Source organism: Equus caballus, chromosome 3 (assembly GCF_041296265.1).
Source record: "Equus caballus isolate H_3958 breed thoroughbred chromosome 3, TB-T2T, whole genome shotgun sequence".
Classification (NCBI taxonomy): domain Eukaryota; kingdom Metazoa; phylum Chordata; class Mammalia; order Perissodactyla; family Equidae; genus Equus; species Equus caballus.
In genome coordinates this window covers 10,080,166-10,102,718 of record NC_091686.1, presented here as the reverse complement: position 1 = coordinate 10,102,718, position 22,553 = coordinate 10,080,166, and the positions used below count along the sequence as shown (strand labels likewise).

General features: G+C 58.1%; 1 protein-coding gene across 1 annotated transcript in view; it reads left to right on the top strand.

The window, feature by feature from the left end:
- CNGB1 (cyclic nucleotide gated channel subunit beta 1) overlaps positions 1-22,553 on the top strand; it is a 65,881-nt gene that overhangs the window by 5,768 nt on the left and 37,560 nt on the right. The window contains exons 7-17 of the mRNA XM_070261891.1: positions 57-99; positions 291-327; positions 1,978-2,053; positions 2,322-2,361; positions 2,739-2,889; positions 3,677-3,752; positions 5,020-5,056; positions 10,928-11,093; positions 12,011-12,097; positions 18,136-18,223; positions 18,901-18,937. Coding sequence (XP_070117992.1) covers positions 57-99; positions 291-327; positions 1,978-2,053; positions 2,322-2,361; positions 2,739-2,889; positions 3,677-3,752; positions 5,020-5,056; positions 10,928-11,093; positions 12,011-12,097; positions 18,136-18,223; positions 18,901-18,937 — 838 coding nt within the window. The remainder of the gene's footprint in view (positions 1-56; positions 100-290; positions 328-1,977; positions 2,054-2,321; positions 2,362-2,738; positions 2,890-3,676; positions 3,753-5,019; positions 5,057-10,927; positions 11,094-12,010; positions 12,098-18,135; positions 18,224-18,900; positions 18,938-22,553) is intronic.

The following is a 22,553-nucleotide window of genomic DNA, read 5'->3' as shown; positions in this document are numbered from 1 at the left end:
ATGGGAGGCCAGTGCACCTGGACTCTCTGCCCACATCTGTCTGTCTGTCCTGGCAGGCAGGAGCACAGATCCTTGGGCACTGCAGCGCTGGGGGCCCAGGTAAGGCCAGGAAGTGGGATGGCTGTACAGCGGTGGGACCGAGGAGCTGTTGGCATGGCCCTGCCCTGGGGAGAGTCCACGGGGCCAGAGCTTCTATATGACTGGCCCCGGGTTGGAACCTGGGTTTGAGGTGGCTGGCCGGGGGGCTCTGGGTGGCCTCTTGGTGCTGACCACCATCCTTTCTTCTGCAGACGGACCCGACGAGGCGCCCAGGTCCCAGGACAGCAGGTGAGTCGGCATCCTAAGCACTGGTTTGGGAGCCCCTGAGCCTCATCTGTAGTGTGTGTGTGTATGGGGGGGGGAGCACTGTGCCCAGAGCCCTTGAGTTTAGGAGCCACCACGACCTCAGGGTGTGACCTTGGACTGCCTCTGGTCTCTTCCAGACCTCACCTTTCTCATCCATAAAATGGGGGTGATGGGCCCTGGGCTGCCCACGGCTTGCTGTGCTGATCCTGGGAGACCCCCAGGTGGGGGCCCCTTCTGAGGACAGGGACTAGGCACAGATGAGATCCGCATAGGTGGGCTTCGCATAGGCAGGCCCCACGTGGAGCACAGAGGCAGGGCCAGGGCCGCCGTGGGACACCTTGGGGCGCCCAGATTGGCCTCACAGTTGGCAACAGCTTTGGGCTTCTCAGAGCTGACGGAGGGGCTGCCTTGTCATCCAGGGTGGCGGGCTGGGTGGACTCCGTGACAAACGCGGGAGCCTCTGTCTTTCTCCAGGGAGGGGCCCTGCTCAGCTCCAGCTGCCCCTGCCCTGCGGGAGTGTGGGCCCAGTGGGGCTAGTCCTCCAGTTTTTCAAGAGAAGCTAGAAATGTAGGTTTTTATGTAAACTCGTTAATTTTTAGATGTTGCCAATTGAAAGCTTTTCAAAAATACTGTGAGCCCCCAAAAGAAGCCTGAAGGCTCCAGTTTGCAATCCCTGTTGGAAACCCAGAGTCCTGTGTTCACCTCCTTCCTCCCTCCGTCCCTCCATTCCTTCCTTCCTTCCTTTCTCCCTCTCTCAGGTCCCTGAGCACAGGGGCTTTGTCTTGGTCACTGCTGGACCCCTGGCGCCCAGCACAGTGGCTGCCGTAAGAGGAGACTTGGCACAGAAGGGAGGAACACATGGATGAATTAATGAATGTACACAATCACACACTCCGTTCATTCATTCACTGCTCCAGCTTGCTCTGAATGATTCAATGTCCGCTTGAGGCTGCCCAGGTCATGGGTCCCCAGGGCCACTCCGCTGACTTTGGGACCAGGAAAGTGATTTAGGATGAAGGCGCCCAGCGGACTTGCCAGCTTTCTTTGGGGCCATATGTGGGAGGATGGCTTCCCCCGGGAGCATGGAGCTTCCCTGAAGAGGGAGGGGCTGCCTGGAGGCCAGGTGGACCTGGGACCCAGCATTTGCCCCAGGACAACTACATAATTTGTGGGGCCCAGTGCAAAATGAAAATGCAGGACTCCCTTAAAAAAATTATTAAGAATTTAACCCTGTGACAACAGAGCATTAAATAAAAAAGTGGTTCTTTCTAAGTGTAGGGCCCTGCACAGGTCACATACCTGTGAAGCCAGGCCTAGCTGTCCCAGTCACAGGGAGCCCCCCCTGCCGCATTCAGGTCTCCAGCAGCCTCCACTCCTCACCTGCTGCCCAGGAGGCCAGGGCTGGGCTTGTTCCAGAGCCTGGTCCAGCCCCGGGTCAGAATTCGAGCTTGGCGGAAATTTCCTCCGCCGCCTGGGGCCCTTTGAGAGGATACAGTACAAAGCCCCCACTGTGCAGAGTGGGAACCAGGGGTGAGCAAGAGCTGGTGGAGGCCCGGGACCCCAGCAGGCAATCAGGACGGTGTGGCAGCTGGCTTCTTCAGGCAGCTCGGTTGACCACTGGCCCCTCTGCAGGCCCAGGCCCTGGCTGCTCAGGTGGTTCGCACAGAATCTGGACAGAGTACTGCCTCAGCCCCCAAAAACATCTGAGGTAAGCTGAGGAAGAGGGGGAGCAGGCAGCTGACCCCCTGGGAGGGTTTCAGGGGCCCCAGGAAGAGCCTGCCTACACCAGCCGGCTGTCCCCACCCCCAGGGACCCATGGAGGGGGTGCTCTCCTCCCTGGAGGGTCCTTGATGGGAGGAGTGACTGCAGGAGGGGCAGGGGGGTTCAGGGGAAGGGTGAGCCAGGGCCCGGCTGGCTGGGGCAGGGGTGCACAGGCTCTCTTTGCTCCCTGACCTCACTCCCTGCTTATGATCCAGGACCGGAGAGATGAGCAGGCTGATGCCGCCTCGGGCCCAGGTACAACAGGGAAGGGACCTGGGGAGGGGCTGCCTGGCATGGTCACAGGCTGGACTGGGGTACAACTGGGGCGTGGGGGATCCTGGAGGAGGACATTAGCCCTCACCCAGGCTAGGGAGGGGGTCAAGGCTTGCAGGAGCCAGCCATTGTGGGGGGCCCTGGAACCCCCTCCCCAGTCCAGGCTGGGAAACCAGTGGCCTGGGACAGACTTGTGGGGTCTTGGAAAAGTCCCTTCCCCTCCCTGGGGTAGTTGGGTGGTCCTGAGGGGCTCTCCACTCAGTCACGTTGGCACCTCGAATCCAGCACCCTGAGCCCTGGAGGGGTGGCATGGAGCCCAGCCACATCATCCTCAACTTCCTGCTCTCCCTGTGGCTTAGCGCCCCCAGAACCCCCCCTGGAAACGGAGCCCGTGCTTCAGGCCCCGGAGAGCCCCTCCCTGCCCACCCCCAGCGCCCCGGAGCCCGAGGAGGAGCCGACCCCAGATCCCGGCCTCCAGGCCTCCCTGCCGACCCCCGGGGACTCTGCCAGGTGAGCCTCCAGTGCCTGCCTCCCACCAGGAGCAGGGTAAGTCCTCGCCCCAGCTCGACACCCAAGCTTCGCCAAACTAGTTTTTTTAAATTATAAAAGTAACATGTGCCTGGGAGAAAATTCGAAGGGGTTTCCAGGGCCCCATCCCGGGGCAAACGCCGCCACACTTCCCGTCCCTTCTGATGGTTTCACATGGAGACAAGCTTGCGAGTGTGTCTCTCCTTGAAACATGTGCCTGAAGGTGCAAACCATCCATGCTGTTCTGCGTCTTGCTTTTTCACCTAAAAACGTATCTTAGAGCTGGTTTGATACCTGTAGTCTCCCTCCTTTCCAACAGCAGCGTGGTGCTCCGTCGTGTGGACGCACAGCCTTTGTGTAACCACGTGGCGGGCACTTAGGTTTGTTTCCACGTTTTGCTGTGATTGGGAGCCTTGTAGAGGCATTGCTTCACTCATGTCCACATAAATCTGTAGGACAAATCTGAGCATCGGAGTCGCTGGGATGAAGGATACGTGCCTTTAAAATCATAGTGGGTGCTGCCAGATGCTCCCGTCCTGGCAGTGTACAGGGCCTGAGATGCACCTCCAGGGCCTGCTGGGGCCTGAGCAGTAGGCAGAGGCCTGCCTAGGGAGGCCGGGGAGGGGGCAATGGTCTTCGGGGCTGGAGACGCGGGTTCCAGTCTGCCCACTGGCGGGCCTCCTGTCTGCCTTGCGGGGGAGCTGATTCTGGTCTCAGTTTCCCCAGGAGACCTCCCACCTGGACATGGCCCATTCTCTCCCACCTGCAGGTTGATGACGTGGCTTCTGCACAGGCTGGAGATGGCCCTGCCCCAGCCAGTGCTCCATGGGAAGGCTGGGGAGCAGGTCGGTGCCGCGCTCGGGCAGCAGGGCCCTGGGTGGTGGGAGGAAGGGGTCTCGGGAGCTCAGGCAAGGGTGGGGTGGTCAGCCTGTGTTCCTGGGGTGGGGGCACAGGAGGAAGAAGGGAGCCTGCAGCAGGAACCCAGCCCCCCAGCCTGCCTGTCTCCCAGCTCACATTCCTTCCACACGCTGTCTGGTCACTGAGGCCGCAGGGCTGAGAAGCGCTGGCCCAGCCCCGCCAGATAGGAGCTCACAGTCAGTGGGGAAGTACTTCCATGGGGGGTGGGGGAGCAGAGAGGATGTAGGGTGCAGAGGAGGAGCCTCTGGGGAGTATCGAGGAAGGCTTCCCAGGGGAGGCAGCCTGTAAGCTGAGACCTGAAGGAAGAGTAGGAAGGGGGTGGGTGAAACTGAAGGTGGGTGGTGTAGGAAGGGCCCTTCAGGCAGAGGATCAGCATGTGCAAAGGCCCTGAGACAACAGAGGCTTGGAATGTTCTAGGAAGAAGTGGGGTTCCCAGGAAGCCAGCGGGCCCTGTGTGTATTCCTGACAACCTAGGGCTCCAACATGGGTGGGTGGGGGGAGCAGGGCTTCTGTCAGCTCTTCCTCTCCCTCTCCAAGAACCTGGCACCTGGACCTTCTCTCTTGGGGACAATTGGACATCTTCATAGAAGCACCTGGAATGGGGAGGCGGGAGGCCTGGCCCCCGGTCCTGGCTGCAGCAGGAGATGGGTGGGAAGCTTCAGGGCCCCCTGCCTGCAGGCTCAGCTCTCAGGCTGCGTGTTCACAGGCCTCCGAGGGTGGGAGAGGAGCTGCAACTTTGGCGTTTTCCAAGAAGAGGAAAGAAGGGGGGCAGGAACATCAGTCAACGAAGACGCCCTCAGAGAGGGGGGCCCTGAGGATGGTGCTGGGCAGGGGAGGTGTGGCTCTGGCCAGGAGTGGCCTTTGTGCAGAGGGAGCCTCACGAGAACCCCCCAAGGAGGGGTGGGAGGAGGTTTTTCACATGCGGAGAACAAACAGAGGACGCCCCAGGAGGGGCCCAGCCCGAGCAGAGGAGCCAAGGTGGGACCTGGGAGGAGAACGACTGCGCAGAGGGCAGCTCTGAGGCGGGAGAGCAGCAGGGACGAGTGGAGCCCGATGCGAGGGCATCCTCAGTGGTCTCCTGGTGGGGCGAGGACAACCCTCTTGCTCCCGTGTGTGCTGGGGCGGGGCAGGGGGTGACGCAGAGAGGCTGGGGAGGAGCCCACGACTGTTTCTTCCCCTTTTCTCTCCACGCAGGAGCCTGAGTCCCCCGTGACGTGTGACGTGCAGACCAGTAAGTGACACGCTCGTGGGTCCTCATGTGCATCTCTGGGAGGGTGGCTTGGTCTGAGCGTGCGGGGGCAGTGGAGCTGTCCCTGGCCAGGTCTGGACTCACTGGGGGGCCACCGTCGAAGTCTCCTCACCTGGAGCTGAGAGCCCCATGCTTAGCAGGCCCCCTCAGTCAGCCTGGCCAGAGCCAGGGGGTGGTGGGAGGCCCTGCTGGGGGCAGTGGGGAGACGTGGGGGGGACCTGGCTTGCCTTTCAGCTTCTATCCAGGGAAAACAGTTCTGAGGCCAAGTGGGTGGGACCCCCTTTCTTCTGGGAACACCGGGAGAGAGCTCCCCGCTGCCCCCGGGGCAGGTGGGTTTGGCTAAGCAGGGCCCTGGCTGGGGGCCAAGGGGAGAGGGGCGAGGTCTCCCTGGGGGAACTGGACCCCACAGACTCCAGCCCCCTTGAGCTGGAGGGTCTCCCCTCCCCTGTGGGTGGGTTGGGAGGTGTCTGCCTTTCATCCCAGCCCTGTGCCAGGACTGGGGACAGACTGGGGCCAGGAGGGGACGGCTAGGGTCCAAAATCTGCTCTTCCTTCATTTCGTGGTCTCCGGAGAGGTATGTGGTACACAGGGCGTTCGTTCATTCATTCATCAACAAATGATCACGGACGGGCTGCTGTGTGCCAGGCCTGTGATGAGTTCTAGAAGTGAGAGAAGCAGAGCTCAGGCCCTGTGGGCGGTGGCCCTGTTCCACCCTGGGCACAGGCTCCAGAGTGTGGGCCTCAGCGCTGCCCAGGGCTGCTCCTCGCAGTCTGCCAGGCTGCGTCCACCGCCAGCCCCGCTGGGCTGTGGTAGTCTTTCTGAGCATTCGGATGTTAGGCAAAGTCACCACGGTCTGGGGCAGCACAGGCAGGCGGCAGGCTGACAGAGCAGCCGTGGGAGGTGACGAGTTTGTATAATGGTGATGACAGCATGAGGAGGGGGCCTCAGAGCAGAACTCTGAGTCCCACAGAGCTTGTGGCCACCCTGGAGGGCACAGAGCAGCGACCCCCATGGCTGTTGGGGCAGACAGAGGGGCAGAGATGTGCCCAAGGTCACAGAGCAAGTTCTCCTAGAGGGCGACCAGAGTCCCTCGGCCTGGTAGCGGTTGCTCAGTCAGGCTAGAGTTAGCGGGACAGACCTTCCTGGGGGCAGAGATCCCCGGAGCTGCTGAGAGCTCTGGGGATGGAGCCCTGGCCCTCTTGTCCTCCCTTTGCCCCCTGAAGGGACTCAGGAGTCTCAGCCTGCAGACAGGCCTCCTACCGCGCCCAGGGTCCGCGGTCGTGGTGAGCGCTGGGGTGGCCATAGGGCAGACCGAGCACAGGGCGCGCTTGTTTCCAGAGTCAGTGTTGGCAGGTTGGTTCCTTCTGGGCCCTCAGGGCAAAGCCGTCCCGGCCCCCTCCCCTGGCTTCTGGGGCTGCTGGCCATCCTTGCGGTCCCTTGGCTTCGAGCTGCCCTCTGACCTCTGCCTTTTGCTCTGTGTCTGTCTGACCTCCGTCTCCTTTCTTTTATAAGGACATCAGTCACTAGATTTAGGGCCCACCCTCAATCCAGGATGATCTTGTCCTGAGATCCTTAACCTACTCACCTCTGCAAAGACCCTATTTCAAATAAGGGCACAGTCCTGGGCAACAGGGTTAGGACTTGGACATGTGTTTAGGGGGGACACTGCTCAACCCACCACACAGGGTGACCCTGAGGGGCTGGGGGCTGAGTGTCCCTTCCCTTCCCCCCACTCTGGCCCCCGCCTCCCCAGCCGTTCCCTCGTGGGGTCCCTCCCTCATTCATTCCCTCCGCCTGTCCACCGCCTCCCCCCCCCCACTCTTCTGTCTTCTCCTTTGTTTCAGGGGTGGCAGCAGCTGGAGGCCTCTGAAACAGGGGAGAAGGGAGCCTGGGAGAGCGCGGATGGACAAACGGACAGATGGATGAAGGAAAGAAGGGTGCCCTGAAGACAAGACCTGCAGGGGAGGGAGGGGGTGGCTGTCGACCCCCACGCTCCTTGAACAGTGACCCCCTGCCCCTCCCCATGCTCGCAGACAGGGCGAGGGCCAGCCAGAGTCACCTCCATCAGCCCCAGAGCTGCCTCTCAGGGACAGAGGCGGCCGCTTTGCACCAGAACAAGGGGAAGGGTGGCCAAGGGCAGCCTGTGGACTCAGGCTAGACAGCGGGAGGACTTCCTGCCGAAGGCTGTGGGGAAGCAGGTGGAGGACTCTCTGAGAGGACACCCGCATGGCCCTCGCGGGGCGCCTGGCACAGTCGGCACCCCTACAGGACACAGATTTTTCCAGAAGAGGTTCCCCTTAGGCTTGGCCGCATTCCCTTCCTGGAAGAGTCGCAACCACTAGTGGACAGCAACAGACGCTTTCGCTGACATTAAAAAGCATGAATGAGCACATCAATCCTGTGGCTGCATGATATTATTGCTTCACATAAGGCTAAAGTGAGGATTTAGGGTTGAAAAGTGGGCAGACTGGATGTGGCCTGTGGTCCTGGGGTTGCAGGATGGGGAAGCTAGGCAGCGGTCCTGAGATGCTTGTCCTGGGTCCCAGCTGGCCTGCAGGTGTCTTTGTTTGGGGCAAGGAGTGATTTTAAAAATTAGAATTAGTTGTCAATGTTTAAAAATCAAGTGGCTTTGCATAGAAGTAGTCTGGCTTCTCTCAGAAACTGGGAACATCGGCTGTAACAGGCCCGCACTGTGCTCGTGAGGAGAGCCTGAGCAGCACTGCCCCTGAGGGCGGTGGCACCCTCCGCTTCGCCCACCTGCACCCTCTCCCTGGCTGCATGGGCCTGAGGTCTCAAACTGGCGATGAGGGAGTGCAGTCCCGGCAGAGCGAATACCGTGAGCCAATGCCTGGAGGCAGGAGGCGGAGGGGGTGTCCGGGGAGAGTGGTGGGCACTTCAGCTACTCTGGAGCCCAGGGTCCTTGATGCAGAAGAGAAAACTAGAAAAGCTGGGGCCTGATTCCAGGGGACTAGGCTGTAGGCAATGGGGATCCATTGAAGGTGGTTGAGCAGAGAAGTGACTTCACAAAGATTACCCTGAGGCTGAGCAGGCACTGGAGGCAGGGAAAGCAATCGAAGAAAGGGTTCTTGAACTTTGGGCCACATCTGAAGCATCTAGGGGCAGCTATGAAGAAATGTCCCACCCCCAGACCTCCTGATTGGAAGAGTGTGGGAGCCTGGGAATCTGCATTTTCAAGAAGCACCCACTTCCCCAGATGATTCTGATGTTGGAGTAGTGGCAGGGATCACATCTGGAGAAATACCCAGTTAGTGACAGTGCTGTGGGGGCCAGGAGGGAGAAGACATGGGCCCGGACCAGGGAGAGGCAGAGGGAGGGGCCATAATGACCCTGGCCTGTCAGGAGGATGGAGGCTTTGATCCACGGCTCAGGCTTTGCCAGCAACCCAGGTCCGGGCGGGAAGCCTGTCCTAGATTCAGTGCCCCCGGGCTCCCTGCTGCTGGCCCTGGAAACTGGAGCTCCGACCCCACGTGGGGCTGCTGACCTGCACTGCTGGAACCCCCTCGTTTGGTGGCCCTGAGGGACATCCTACGCTGGCATGGAGGTCTGGCCAGGAGGTGGCACACCCATGAAGGGCTCCGGGGGCAAAGTTTAAGCCCATATGAGCTTGAGCACCCACGGTGCTTCTGAGGCCCCACCTGTGACCTGGGCGCCTGGGTGGGGCTGTGAATCAGGTGGCTGCGGAGAGAGGCTCAGAGCCCCAGGGCGGACAGCAGCGCCTTCACCGGGCCTTGCTCGGGCCCTGCCCCGGAGCGGTACCCCATGCCTGCCATTCCCAGAGGGAGACCTCGGGCACCAGCCTCTTCTCAGAGCTGTAGAATCTTTGGCTGTAAAATGGTGGCAACGTAGGGCCTGCCTTGCAGGGCTGGCACAGAGATGAAAGGAGATGTTTACAAGATGCTTACTCACTAAATAGCACCTAAAAAGAAAAGGTTAGGGTCTGGCCCGGTGGCCTAGTGGTTAAGTTCGTACTCCTCTTTGGAGGTCTGGGGTTCATGGTTCAGATTGCGAGTGTGGACCTACACAGGGCTCATCAAGCCACGCTGTGGCGGTGTCCCACATACAAAGTAGAGGAAGATGGGCACGGATGTTAGCTCAGGGACAATCTTCCTCAAGCAAAAAAAAAGGTTAATGAAAAGGAAAGTGAGGATGTTAGCAAGGACAGCATCAACTCTTCAAGATGCCAATCGCTGGGATCACCCAGCACCCATTATGGAGTGGCCACCAATGCCAGGGAGGCACCCACGGGGCACATTTGTCACCTGGGATAGCACACCGGGGAAACAGGAGTCAAGAGACCTGGCTCTGTCTCCAATGTCCTGTGTGGCCTTGGGCAAGTCACTCAGCCTCTCTGGTCTATAAAATGGGGACAGTACTGTTCTCAGCCTGAGGGGTTGCTGTGAAAGCTAATGAGCTCACAGGCCAGGGGATGTCCCTTGCTATGTCAGGCAAGAGCTTGCACACCAAGTGGCCGCTCGGGGTGGAGACGCCACATCACTGCTGGATGATAACATAGAATAACAGGAACGACATGTCCCTCCACCTGATCCAGGGCCACATTTGCAGGAGCCCCTGGTCAGACACTGGGCTGCATGTGGGGCTCGAGGAGCCGGGACGAGCCGAGGAAACGACTGGTTCAAGATGCGGGTGGGAGGCCTCCCCGGAGGAGACAGACGCCTCCTCTGAGGGGCAGGACAATGTCCGTACTGGAAGCCAGGAGCGCGGAGCCAGATGCCTCCTGGAAAGCGCTCAGCCCGTGCCCGGCACACGGGAAGCACCCATAAAAGAAGGCGTTAACCTGTGTCTCAGTTTGCTCATCTATAAGATGGGCGATAACACGCAGAGAGGGAAAATAAAATGGGGATCATAGTTACTCCCCCTTCAAAAGGTTGATGTGAGGACAGTTGAGTTAATCCATGTGAATTACTTGGCACAGGGCCTGGCACATAGTAAATGCTCAATAAATGTCTCTGCTGTTGTTATTATTATTATTATTATTATTCTACATCATGAACGATAACTTCCAAAGTCAAAGGATAAGACTTGAGGCCAGCTTCCATCTAAAGTCACTGTTAGTAATTCATGCTTGGCTTGAGGTCTACCAAGACCCCTGGAACTTTTGGGGAGCACCTGGTCTCCACCTCTCTCCCCTTTCTGCTGCCTAGGGGTGGCCATACGTTCCTGCAGAGACTCCCCTGCGCCCCCTCTGTCAAGCTCACAGCCCCACAGTGTTTTCATTGTCAGGCACCTGAGTACATGGAGAAATGTTGAAAATTATAGGCTGCTATCTGAAGGTGGACCACTTCCACGAGAAAGTTGATTCTCTTGGAGGGTGGACTCTAGGCCCAGGAGACAGAGACAGGCTCCCAGAAGCAGGTGCTGAGGTTGTGGGCACTTACTACGCTGTCACCAGGGGGTGGCATCTAGAGAACAGGCAGAGGGCAAGCTCTCTCTGCATCCCTGTGGACATTCCAGGCCACCCTGATGCTGGATGTGGCAAGGCGGACCCCGGGCCTGGGTCTTTTGGCATCACCTGTGATTCTGTGGCTAGAAGCGTAGTTTCTGCTTCTGCACAAACCTCCAAGAAGGAGGTCCCATGAGATACAAAGACTAACCGTAACTGAAGCTCTGTCTCAAGAGGAAAAAAGAAGGGGGAACTGATGGAAGGGGATGGGGGCAGGATGGTGGGCTTCAGCCCCTCACTTTGGCACTGATCTGATTGTTAAAGGTCCCCCTGATAACGGGCTGTTTCCGCTGCTTGGCTGAGAGCTGGCGCGCGGCTGGTGTTGGCTGAGCTCCCTGCTCACTCCGCCCCACGCCCTGTGTCCCCTGCAGTCAGCATCCTCCCCAGAGGGCGAGAGGAGCCCGATCTCATCCTAGAAGAGGTCGACCCTCAGTGCGAGGAGGACGATGAGCGTCAGGACGGCAGCCCCAGCCCACAAAGCTCAGAGGCAGCTCCAGTTTATGAAGAGGAGATCGAGACCGTGGAGGAGATGCCCAGGTGGGAGCCAGAGGAGGCCCTGAGAAAAAGACAGTTTGGGAAGAGAACAGGCACATAGTACCGAATCCCAAAGGGATCAAAGGGCATGCAGCAGGAACCAAGCTGCCTCCCCCACTCCAGACACCATCCCTCTCCCCATGGGCACAATGGCTGCTAGGTCTTCTGTGCCATTCCAGAGACCATCTGAGCTTATAAAATCATGGATTCCCCTCTTTTTTTTGCAAAAAAGATAGCATACCACATGCACCTGCCTACCTGCACCTTGCTATCGTCATTCAACCATGTGCCTTGAGGTCTTTGCACCTTCAGTGCATAGCGACCATCTGCATTTTTTACAGCTGCATAGTATTCCGTCACATGGATGTGCCAGAATTGATTTAATCTGTCCATTATTGATGGACATTTACATTGATTCAAAAATGCTGTTATTATAAACAATTCTGCAACAAACACTCATGCACATGTGTCCCTGCTCATGCATGTGAGTGCATCTACAGGATAAATTTCCAGAAGGGGGGTTGTGAGGTCAGTGGTCCTGAGGATGTATAATCGTGGTAGTGATCGCCGAGTCGCCCTCCATAGGGACCTAACCACGTTAGTTCCCACTAGTGATCTTGGTGACAGCCGCTCAAGATGGGAGGCCTCAGGTCCTCAGGCCCGTGAGCTACATTGCAAAGATGGGGAAACTGAGGCCCAGAGAGGATCAGGGGCTGACCTAGGGTCACCACCAGGATGGAGCGTTGTTGCTACAGAGAGAGCCTGGGCTGCTCACGGGGGGCTCCCCAGGCTGAGTCTTGGATGGCGAGTTCAGGCCTGGTCTCAGGGGTCCCAGGACATCCTGCCGAAAATGGGGACGTGAGCTGGACTCAGGGTGCAGCTGCATGTGGGCTCACCTCCTGCCTCTGGCCTCAACTCAGGGAGCTGCCCCGAATTCAAGAGGAGAAAGAAGACGAGGAGGAGGATGGAGAGGAGGAAGAAGAGGAAGAGGAGGAGGAGGAGCTTGAGTAAGGCCCTTGTGCCCTGGCTAAGGGACGGCCCAGGGAGGGGTTCCAGTGGCGGCGGGTCGGCTTCTGGGGTGGGCGCACTCGGCTGCTCCCCAGAGCTTGTTCCTTTGTGCTGTGCTGCGTGCCTGCCACTGGGCACTGACCAGAGAGGCTGGGGCATCCTGGGGGTCCCCCGCTGTGCTCAACAATGACCCGGGACTCATATTACCCACCACTCAACAACCCCTCACACACGCATACAAACCCCAAAACGCAACCTCCATGAGGGAGGGGATTTTTGTCTCTTGTGTTTACTGTCACATCCCCAGAGCCTGGAACACTGCCTGGTACAGTGGGCAAGAGATACATGTTGGTTGAATGGATGGATGAATGAATGAATGGACGCACGCAGTGGGCTCCCAGCTCTCCATAACTAACAGGCCAAGGCCTAGGCTTTGTCCCCCTCTGCCCCCGACACGGTCCCGCGATTGCCTCTGACGCCTTCTTAGCCTGCCCGGATTCCGCTCTACTGCCCATCGGTGGCTGACTCTCCACCCGCATCCATAAAGATGCCAACATCAACACCCTGGGGGAGTTCAGTTAATAGAAAGGTTAAAGAATGGAGATCAGAAACCACTAATAGTTGTAATCATCAAACTTGCTAAGAGACTAGACCTTAATTATTCCAACCACTAAAAAAGAAATGATAATTCTGTGATACGAGCGCTACAATGGCAATCATAATATATAAATGTACCAAATCAACACAAACACTGTAAATCTACACAATCTTATATGTCAAATATATTTCAATAATAATAAAAGAAGCCTCTAAGAGGGAGATTTTTAGCCACGTGGGATGGGCAGGATGGATGGATAGGTGGATACACGTGGAGATGAAGAGCAGGCAGCTGGAGCCTGAGTCTGGGGTTAGGAGAGCGAGAGGCTGGACCGGAGATGGAACTGAACACTGTGGGGCGGAGGAGATGCCCAGGCAGTGAGTGTGGATGGAGGAGGGGCCCAAAGGCCAGATGAGAGCCAGGGAGAGGAGGAGGAACCAGAAGGGACTGAGGAGGAGGCGCCAGTGAGGGGAGAGGGGGCCGAGAGTAGTATGGGGCCTGGAGGCCGAGTTGGAAAGTGTTTCAAGGAAGAGGGAGGGATTTGCTGGCTAAAGAGCAGCCTGCATGTCCGGGGAACAGTGACAGGGTAACTAGTGGACGTGGCGGGAGATGATGCTTCAGAGGTGGTGAGGCCAGATTGTAAAGGCCTTGGCCTTGATTTCCCAGGAGCAATGGGGAGCCATGGAAGGTTTGTGAGCAGAGGAGTGACACGATCTGGCAGCTGCCTTGTGGAGACTGAGGCAAGGGGAGCAGTGAGGAGACTGTTATCACAGATCAGGCCAGACTGACTTAATCTGTCCCCTTGCTCCAACCCCTTACATTGTCCCCTGTCCCTGTCACTCTGCCCTTCGTGGTACCCCTCGGCCCACACCCTTGCTCCCTGATCGGTCCCTCTGGCCACGGCCTGAGGCAGGGGAGCGCCGTGAGTGTTCGGAGCGTGGGTGTGGCTCCTCTTGGTGGAGGTACCTGGGCAAGCAGCAAACCTGCACAGAGCTTCTGCCCCGACATCTGCAGAAGGGGGATAATCATAGCCCCCTGCAGAGTGGCCACAGGTCCGGCTGTGAGAGTGGGTCTGGCAGGATCTGCCCCGGAGCAAGTGCCCCGCCAAAGGTCACTGATGTTCTTGTTGCCACTGAGGGTCACTTTTAGTCCCAGTCAGGAAAGAGTTAAACGCTGAGACCAGCACAGGGCTGGCAGGCTCCGCTTTTATCCATCCTTGCTTCCTTCATATGTAGTCTCTCCATCCTTGGCAGGTGGCCACACAGCTACTTGCTTGCCTCCAATGACAGGGAGCTCACAACCTTTGGAAGACTGTCCATTCCATCCACATGCACCTCTGACTTATGTAATTATTTCTTCCACCAAAACTGAGGGTGCTTCCCCATGGTTTCTGTAACCCAGTCCTAAGTCTGCCCTCTGGGCGCCCCCAGGGCCCGGCTGCTCTCGCTAACAGCTGCCCGCCCTTCCCCAGGTGAAGACCTTAGATGCCACCTAGCTTCATTAGCGCATCCTTATTTGCCCTCCGCTTTCCACCTGCCTCTCGTTGGCATGCACAGACAGGGAGTTGGTCCCCTGCTAAACCTGTGTGCCAACGCCCAGGCCCAGAAACCCCTCTGTCCGCCGCTGCTCTCGAGCCGCAACACCCCTTGAAGGCCAGTGATCCAATGTGCTCACACACACGCACATGCACCAGCTACACATGTGTTCTCAGTGCACAGTACACATGGGAAGATACACACATGTCTGCACTACACACACACCCCCGCGCATAGAAACAGAAACACATGCCGGGTTATGCACATGCTTATACCCACACACAGCCTGCAAAATGCATGGGTGCACACAACACACTCACGCATGTTCACGCGTGTGCACACACATGCACACACATGTGCATATCCACACTACACCCTGCAAACATGCTCATACACACACAAGCACGTGCATAGAGTTACCCACAAACTCTGCAGGCACATGCCCACTCATGCAAATGTTCACCCAGAGTTTCAAACTCAGGGAACTTTTGTGTCTGGGGCCCTGGTAGGGATGAGGGCCCTGCGGTGACGGAGTGGGTGATCCTAGGGCCGGGGCCAGAGGCTGCCAGGCTTGGGACAGGCTGGCTGGGCTGTCACTGGCTGGGGAAGGATGCTCTCAGCTGGCTTTGCGGAGGCACAGGGGTTACTGATGACGCGCAGGCCCTGATGGTCGCCTAGCGACCTGGTCTCTGCCGGCAGCGGCCTGGCTCTTCCTAGCAACCGCAGCCTTTCGGTCCCCACCTGGCCTCCCTGGGGGCGTTTCTGCAGAGTTCCCTGCATGTCCCCTCAATCTGATTAGAAGCAGGAAGGATCAGTGGCTCATCCCCTCCCGAGCCACACTGGCTCTGGAGCTGGCCCTGAGGGCTGGGGCCGGGCCGGGGTCCCAGCCTTCTCTCCTTTCCTGCACCGACCCAGGGCTGGGGATGACTGTCAGCGCCCCCAGCTGAACTCCTGCACCATGGGCGTCCTTGTCAGCAAAGACAGCGAGACCCAAGTAGGTGGCCGCTTCTCCCTATGGGCTCCCCTCCTGCCTTCTTTCAGAGTTGGGGTGCTGGGTGAAGAGTCTGCTGAAGGTGACAGTGAGGACCTTAACTTGGGGGCACAGCCTGCAACGGGACCGGGGGAGGAGCTGGGCTGGCAAACCCTTGCAAGGGGGCTACTGCTGCCCCGCCCTGCACCTTTAACTTGGGGAGCAGGGGCCCCTCTAGGATGTCCCCTCGGCCAGTCTGTCTGACCCTCTGCTTGGAAATCCCCAGGATGTGGGAACTTTCCAGAAGTTGATCACCTGCTGCTTCTGGGCCAGGCAAAAAGGGCCCTTGCCAGGCACTGGGCACCCTGCCGACCAGGGGCGCCATGACTTTGGGTCCATATGTCCCAAAACAGCAACTGGTGGTGCTGACAGGCCACGTATAGGACTCATTAGGTATCTCGACGGCTTGAGATGTTTGTGCAAAATGTCCCCCAATCCACGTGGGTGATTCCTGGACCTGCAGAATGCCGTCTCCTCTGGGATTAATAATAATAATGACAAGAACAGTCATAATACCAGTGGCCGTTCGATGAGCCCTTGTTTTCTGGCCAGGCTTGTGCTGAGGCACCCATTACTAATCCCACTTCACAGATAGGGGAACTGAGGCTCAGGGACGGTGCCCTCCACATCCAGGGGTGGCCTGTGGGCAAGTCAGAGCCGGGATTCTGTCCCAGGTCAGGCTAGCCCCAGAGCGAGCACCTGGCCCAGCAGACAAGGAGAGCTGCTCACCAATGTTTAGAGATGGAGAACTGAGAGTGACGCCTACCATTGGAGGTCTTTGGTGACGCCTCCATGAGATTCTCCCCAGCCCTTCTGACCCCACTCAGATACGCTGGCTGTACAGGCTGGGCCCGTCCACCCATTGGACAGATGAGCCAACATGCAGCCTGAGGGCTTCCCGGTGACTCGCCCGGTGCCACACAGTGATTTCCCGGCCCGATTCTGGGACGATCGAGACCCCAGGCCGCCTCTGTCTGCGCTGCGGAAAGCTCATTTCCTGGCCTTTGTGCTCTGAGAACTGAGGAGGGCACAGTTCCTGTAATATTTTCAGGGGTCCCCAAGAACATTTGAATTTCTTTTAAAATCAGAACAAAAAACGAACTTGTTGTTGGAAGAGAATGTTTTGATATATAATATTAACACAGGACTCTTCATATCCGTGTGGTCATGAATATAACTTTTAGTATATTTTTATGGAGGAAGGGGCCCAGGAAGGCTGAAGTGCCCAGGTCCCGGGGAAGTCCTGATGTGCCCTCGCTCTTATGACTTAATCTCTTTAAGGAAATCTGCTTCTTCCTGGGCAGGGTGGGGAGTGTGAGCCTGACAAGTCGGTCCCTCACGATGGAAACACTGACACAAAGAAGAGAAATGTGGCGAGTTGGGTGCTTGGACCTCCAGACACTCGCCTCACTCCTCCGTGTTACATGGGGACGTGTAGACGCTCAGAGGCAGGTAGTGGAGTGAAAAGTACATGGTGTTGGGGTCAGAGACACCCGTGGTGTATCCAGGCTCGCCTTGGACAGGCTGTGTGATGATGGACAGGCCCTCCAACCTCTCTGATCCCCCGAGTTCTAAACTGGAATGGGATCAGTCACAGCCCGGGTCTCTCAGGATTATTTGGGTGAGGATTCGGGGAGATGCTGTGCATAGGGAGTGCCTGGCCCAGCAGCCGGCACACAACCCACGAGAGCTGCTGTGACAATAGCATTGCCAGCCGATTCCTGCTCCCAGGCTGCTGGCTCCAAGCATTTGGGCTGCGATCCGTCCCCACCGCCTCATCCACCGCGGGACGGATGGGCTGAGACGGGGCCCTCCGGCTGGAGGACAGTGAATCCAGGTTTTTGGGGCTGCAGATGCTGCAGTGCATCCTCCGTGAGCCCCTTGGTGACAGAGTCCGTGGGGCGGGGTGGGGCCCTTAGGAGGCAGGATCTAATTCTAACTACAAAAACCACATCAGACCCTGATCCCGAGTCATCATTTTAACCCAGAGGTCGCACGCAGGTATCTAGGGCTGAATTTAGCCTGGAGATGGCTCTTTTAGATAGCCACTTATTAACATAGACATAGAAATTTGGATTAACTATCAACATCTAAAGATGAGGAGATTCCACCTTGAAAATGTGAGTTCGGGTTCCTCTTGAAAACCGGAAGATCTGTCCGTGGAGCCCCCATTCTGAGCAGAGTGGGGCGCAGACTCAGATGGGCACGGGTTCTCTGGTTTGCGACAGCCTCCCCTGCTCCCTATAACCTCCCCCCGGGCCCCCAACACTCATGTAGCCTGCTGCCTGGGCCAGGGGCCCCTGAAACCTTCAGCACTTGCAGTGTGGCTCTGATCTCATGGCATGGAAAGAACCAGGGCCCGCATTTGAGGTTTGCTGTGTGATTTTGGCCACGTCAGTTCGCCGCTCTAGACCTCACTTTTCACATCCTCCCTGCCCGGCTTGCATCGCCAAGGTTGCTTACAGACTCTCAGCGGGGAGATGTTGGGTGTATATTTTGAACTGTATCCATTGCCCTCTGACACCCTAGATGACAGTTCCCCAAACCATCCTCCATGCTTTTCTTTGCACATACTGTTCCCCTTTCCCAGACACCCTTCCCAGCTGACAGGCCATCTCCTCTGGGAAGCTCTCCTTCCGAGGCAGAATTGTGGCTGGGCCCTTCGCAGCCCCTTGCTCCAGCGCATGTCTCAGCCTGGGAGATTGTTAACACAGGATCTGCTGACCTCCTGTGCTGGGAGCCCCCTGAGGGCGAGGACCTATTCTTGGGGGTCTCTGTGCCCCAGCTCCTGGCACGGAGCCTGGCACTCAGCAGGGTTTGGAGAATGTTTAACACTGCTAACCCCAGCCCTTTCTCCTCCCCCTTGGGTCACAGTGTCCTGCTGGATAGCTGTCTGGTGGCACAGGGTGGCGAGGACCTAAGCCAAGCAGGTGGGAGCGAGCACCAGACGGCCTCACCCCAGGTATGGAGCAGCCCCAGCCCGGCACATGGGCCACCCCTGAACCTGGGCTGGCGTCTGCGGGAGGGGCTGGGGCCTTGTCCACTGTATTTACAGGGGGTTTCTGGCTGGTGAGATGCCCACCGGACAGAGGGGAGCAGGTGGTGGGTCCTGTGAGGCCCCGCTCGTACCAGGGGTCAGATGGTGTGGGGAGGGGCCTTGGGTGACACGGCCATGGGTGACACAGCACCTCGGGTGTCCTGCCCTCCAGTTCTCACAAGACTGCGTGACCCTGGGCAAGTCACCTGACCACTCTGGGCCTCGGTGGCCACCTTTGTAAAATGGGGCTAAAACCCCCTCCCCAGCGTGTTGTACACAGTTGGACACTGTGAAGTGCTGTGCCTGCAGGGGGAGTGCTGTGGTGGCTGCTTGTGTTGCTTTGTCCCCACAAGCTGCATGAGAAGACGCCCTCATGATGTGTGACAAGTCCAGGGGTTGGGGCCTGGGCTCCTGTGAGCACCGCCCTCTCCAGGGTGGAGGCCACCTGCCTGAATGCCCCAGAAGGTGGGCTGGCAGGGCCAGGAGTAGAACTGGGGCCCACGAGGACTCCTGACGGCAGATCCCCTGACAGGGTCTGGGCTGGACCAGGGCTAGCAGGGGGCTGACAGTCCCAGTTGCTGTTTCCACTTCATTTTTTGCAGGAGTTGCAGGAAGAGGCGGTGGCCACTGGCTCAGGAGGTGGGTATGCGGTGGGGGTGTGGGGCTGTACAGAATGTCCAGGATGCTTTCAGGCTGGGGGCAGCCTGGGCCCGGGGCACCCCCTCCCCCATCTCCACCCTCCCTCCACCCTCCACCTGCCCCGTCCTCAGGCAAAACTCATCCTCGGTGCCTTGGGGCCACATTAGCAGAGGCTGGTGACAGATTTCAAAGGCCCCAGGGGAATTGCACTGAGAGCCCCCAGGATGCCCAATGGGCCTGGGGAAACCCTGCTCCTCTCCTGCCACCCCTCCCTGGGAGGGCAGCTCTCCAGGCCCCCACCCAGGGAAGGTTGGGCTCAAATGTAGCAGAGAAAATTGGGACAGAGCTTGCCAGGGGCATGTCCTAGGCTCCCCATCTCTTGACGAGCTCTTTCTTACTGCTAAGATCCCCAGGTCGTACCCAGAACACGCACTTTGCTATTATTTACCGCCCTCCCCCAAATCCTGAGAACTCCAGGGACGGCGCAGACACAGTCTAGGGGAGCCGAGCATGGCTGGGCCACGCAGCCCGGGACAGACAGACATGGGGCCAGGCTTCACCAGTCTCCATGTTCCTCAAGCCGCCGGTGCTCCAGCCGCCCTGTGAGGCGACAGACCATTTTACAGATGAGAAAACTGACGCTTCATGTGGGCGGCATTTGGCTAAGCGGGCAAGGGCACAGACCTGTATTTCACTCCTGGCTCCTTCCTCTTCCTTGCTGTGTGACCCCGAGCCAGTTCTGTGACCTCTCTTAACTAAGGCTCCCCAAATCAAGAAAGACGGGGCAAAAACAGTGCCTACCTGACAGGGTTGTTGGGCAGGGGAGGGGTGACAACGCGTCGAAGGCATCCAGCACCGGGGCTGGCACCGAGGGAGGAGGCCATGTGGCACCACGATGCTCGTGTTCCCAGTCAGCCAGCGGCTGAGCTGAGCTGACCCTGATGTCCTAACCCCACGTGTCCTGAGCTAGCTCCCCACTTCCCCATGTTTGATAAGTGTCCACCGTCCACGTCAACACCTGTCTGTAGGAGACTCCCAAGTCTGCACCCCACACGCATGAGTAGGACCAGGTCACCCAGGTGCAGACTCAGCTTCTGTGAGGCTGGCTCTGCCCCCTTCCCCAGGTCATCCCAAAGCAGGTGGTCTGGGGACTACACTCTGAGAAACGCTGAGGCACGGCCATCTGTCTGCCACCGAAGCTGTGGACCTAGAGCCCGCAGCTTCACTGTCACCTGGGAGCTGGCTAGAAACGCGGGATGCCAGCCCCACCCAGACCTGCAGAACCAGGGTCTGCACTGTAACAGGGTCCTGGCCGTTTGCCTCACCTTAGTATTTGGAGGCAAGGGCCTCGAGCCCTGGTTTTCAAACGTGACAACACAGTGGAATCATCTGGGGAGAATTTATTTGTTTATTTATTTATTTTAAAGATTGGCCCTGAGCTAACATCTGTTACCAATCTTTTTTTTTTTTTCTGCTTTATCTCCCCAAACTCCCCCATACATAGTTATATATTTTAGTTGTGGGTCCTTCTAGTTGTGGTATGTGGGACGCCGCCTCAAGGTGACCTGACGAGCAGTGCCATGTCTGCGCCCAGGATCCGAACCCTGGGCCGCCACAGCAGAGCGCGAGAACATAACTACTCCGCCACGGGGCCAGCCCCTGTTGCCAATCTTTTTATTGCTTCTTCTTCTTCTCCCCAAAGCCCCCTGGTACATAGTTGTATATTTTAGTTGTGGGTCCATCTGGTTGTGCCATGTGGGACGCCGCCTCAGCATGGCCTGACGAGAGATGCCATGTCCGTGCCCAGGATCCGAACTGGCGAAACCCCAGGCCGCCAAAGGGGAGCGTGCGAACTTAACCACTCGGCCACGGGGCTGGCTCCCTGGGGAGAATTTAAAAATCCCAGGGCCAGGCCTCAACCAGACCATTAAGTCAGAATCTCCGGGGATGGGCCCGGGCATCAGCATTTCTGGACTCCCCCAGTGATTCCACTGTGCAGCCCCACTGGGGAACCTGGGCCCTAGGAGAAGGGGCTGCTTCATTAACTGAGCTCCAGGGCTCCTTTGGGGTGGAAAATCCTAAGAGGGTTTGAGTCCCGAGTCTGTGAGCCTAAGAGTCTGAGGAGTTCTGGCTTCTTTGATTTTAACTTTTTTGAGTCTGAGATGGGAAATGCTACCCATGGTCGGTTAGAAGAGAGCGAACAAGAAGAAGGGGGCTCGGGCTGCCCCTCAGAGCTGTTGGGCGGACCAGCCACATGACTTGGTGACGCTTATGACGTCTGGGGACAAGAGTGATGCTCCAGACCCTGGGTGCAGCTGCTGTGAGTGCAGACGGGCGCCGGCTGGGCTGTGTTGGCGCCGGCGGGGAGGAGCCCCACCTGCCTCGCCGCCCCCAACTCTGTGCTCCTCGTTGCAGTCCCCAGGGTCCCACCTCTGCCTGAGAGCCCCCGGCCCCAGCGCCATGGCTAACCCAGGCCGGGACATGGAGCTGAGTCGCCTGGTCCAGGACCAGCCGCCGGGCCAGGTGGCCCCCAGCCTTGCCCCCCCAAACCTGGTGGAGCACCTCCCCAATGTGCCCAGCTACCGCCCCCCAATCACCCGCATCCCTGTCCTCATCAACCGGAGGACGGCCTTGTCCAACTCCAGCTTCGCGAAGCAGACCAGGAGCTCCGTCCGCCGCCTAGGTAGTGTGACCTCGCCCGCCCAGCATGAGCGTGCCGTGATGTGTGCTTCTGCATGCCTTGGGCTGCTTCCCGCACGGCTGCCGTGGTCCTGGCATGGGATAACTAGTTGGGCTCATAGAAAACCACCCCCTCTTCCTCTGCTGCTCAATGCCTTCATCTTGCTTTGTGCTGACTTGAGGGGTATTAGTCCCCTTCTCTCTGTGCCTCTAACTCGACAATTAGCAATTCATTTCTTTGGGTTAAATGTTGCTTTCTGCAGATCCTCATTTTTTTATACAGGAAGTCACTCACATGCTAGTTTAAACAAGTCACTCAGATCTCCAGGCCAAGAGGCTTGGGCAGGGAGCTGGGACGGGGAAGAGAATAAATGGAGAGGAATGGAGCAGAAGAAGAATGTGGGGGCCCGTTGCAGACAGAGTCTACTGACCTTGAGAGTTTGCTGGGAGCTGGACTTTCTGAGGACTGTTGATATCTTCCCAGCAAATTCCACTCCAGGAAAGGAGAGGCCCCCAGGTGTCGACAGGCTGCAGGCAGAGAGGCGTCCTCAGGGCAATGCAGAGAGGGGGCCTGTCTGGAGCCATGTGATTGTGACAGGTCCCTGAGGTGGCCTGCAGGCTCCTGCTGCTTGCTGCCTGATGACAAGGTGCTCAAGGACAAATTGGGGCCTCTGGGCGAGCCTCTGTCACTTTCTGCTTTAACTCAACCCAGACCTGTCCACTTTCCCTTTTGATTTGTTTGTATATTTTTGGATGACCCTGGGCAAGCTTGCCTCTGGCATCAGTGGGCAGGTAGAACCGAACAGTGCATGTTGTCCTTCTCTCCCCTTCCCGGCTTGGGGTGGGCACAGAGTGGGGGTAAGGTGGCACGTGGCTCATCACTGTGACAAGGGGTGACACCCCAGGCTCAGTCTTCTGGGCAGGCCCTAAATCTACT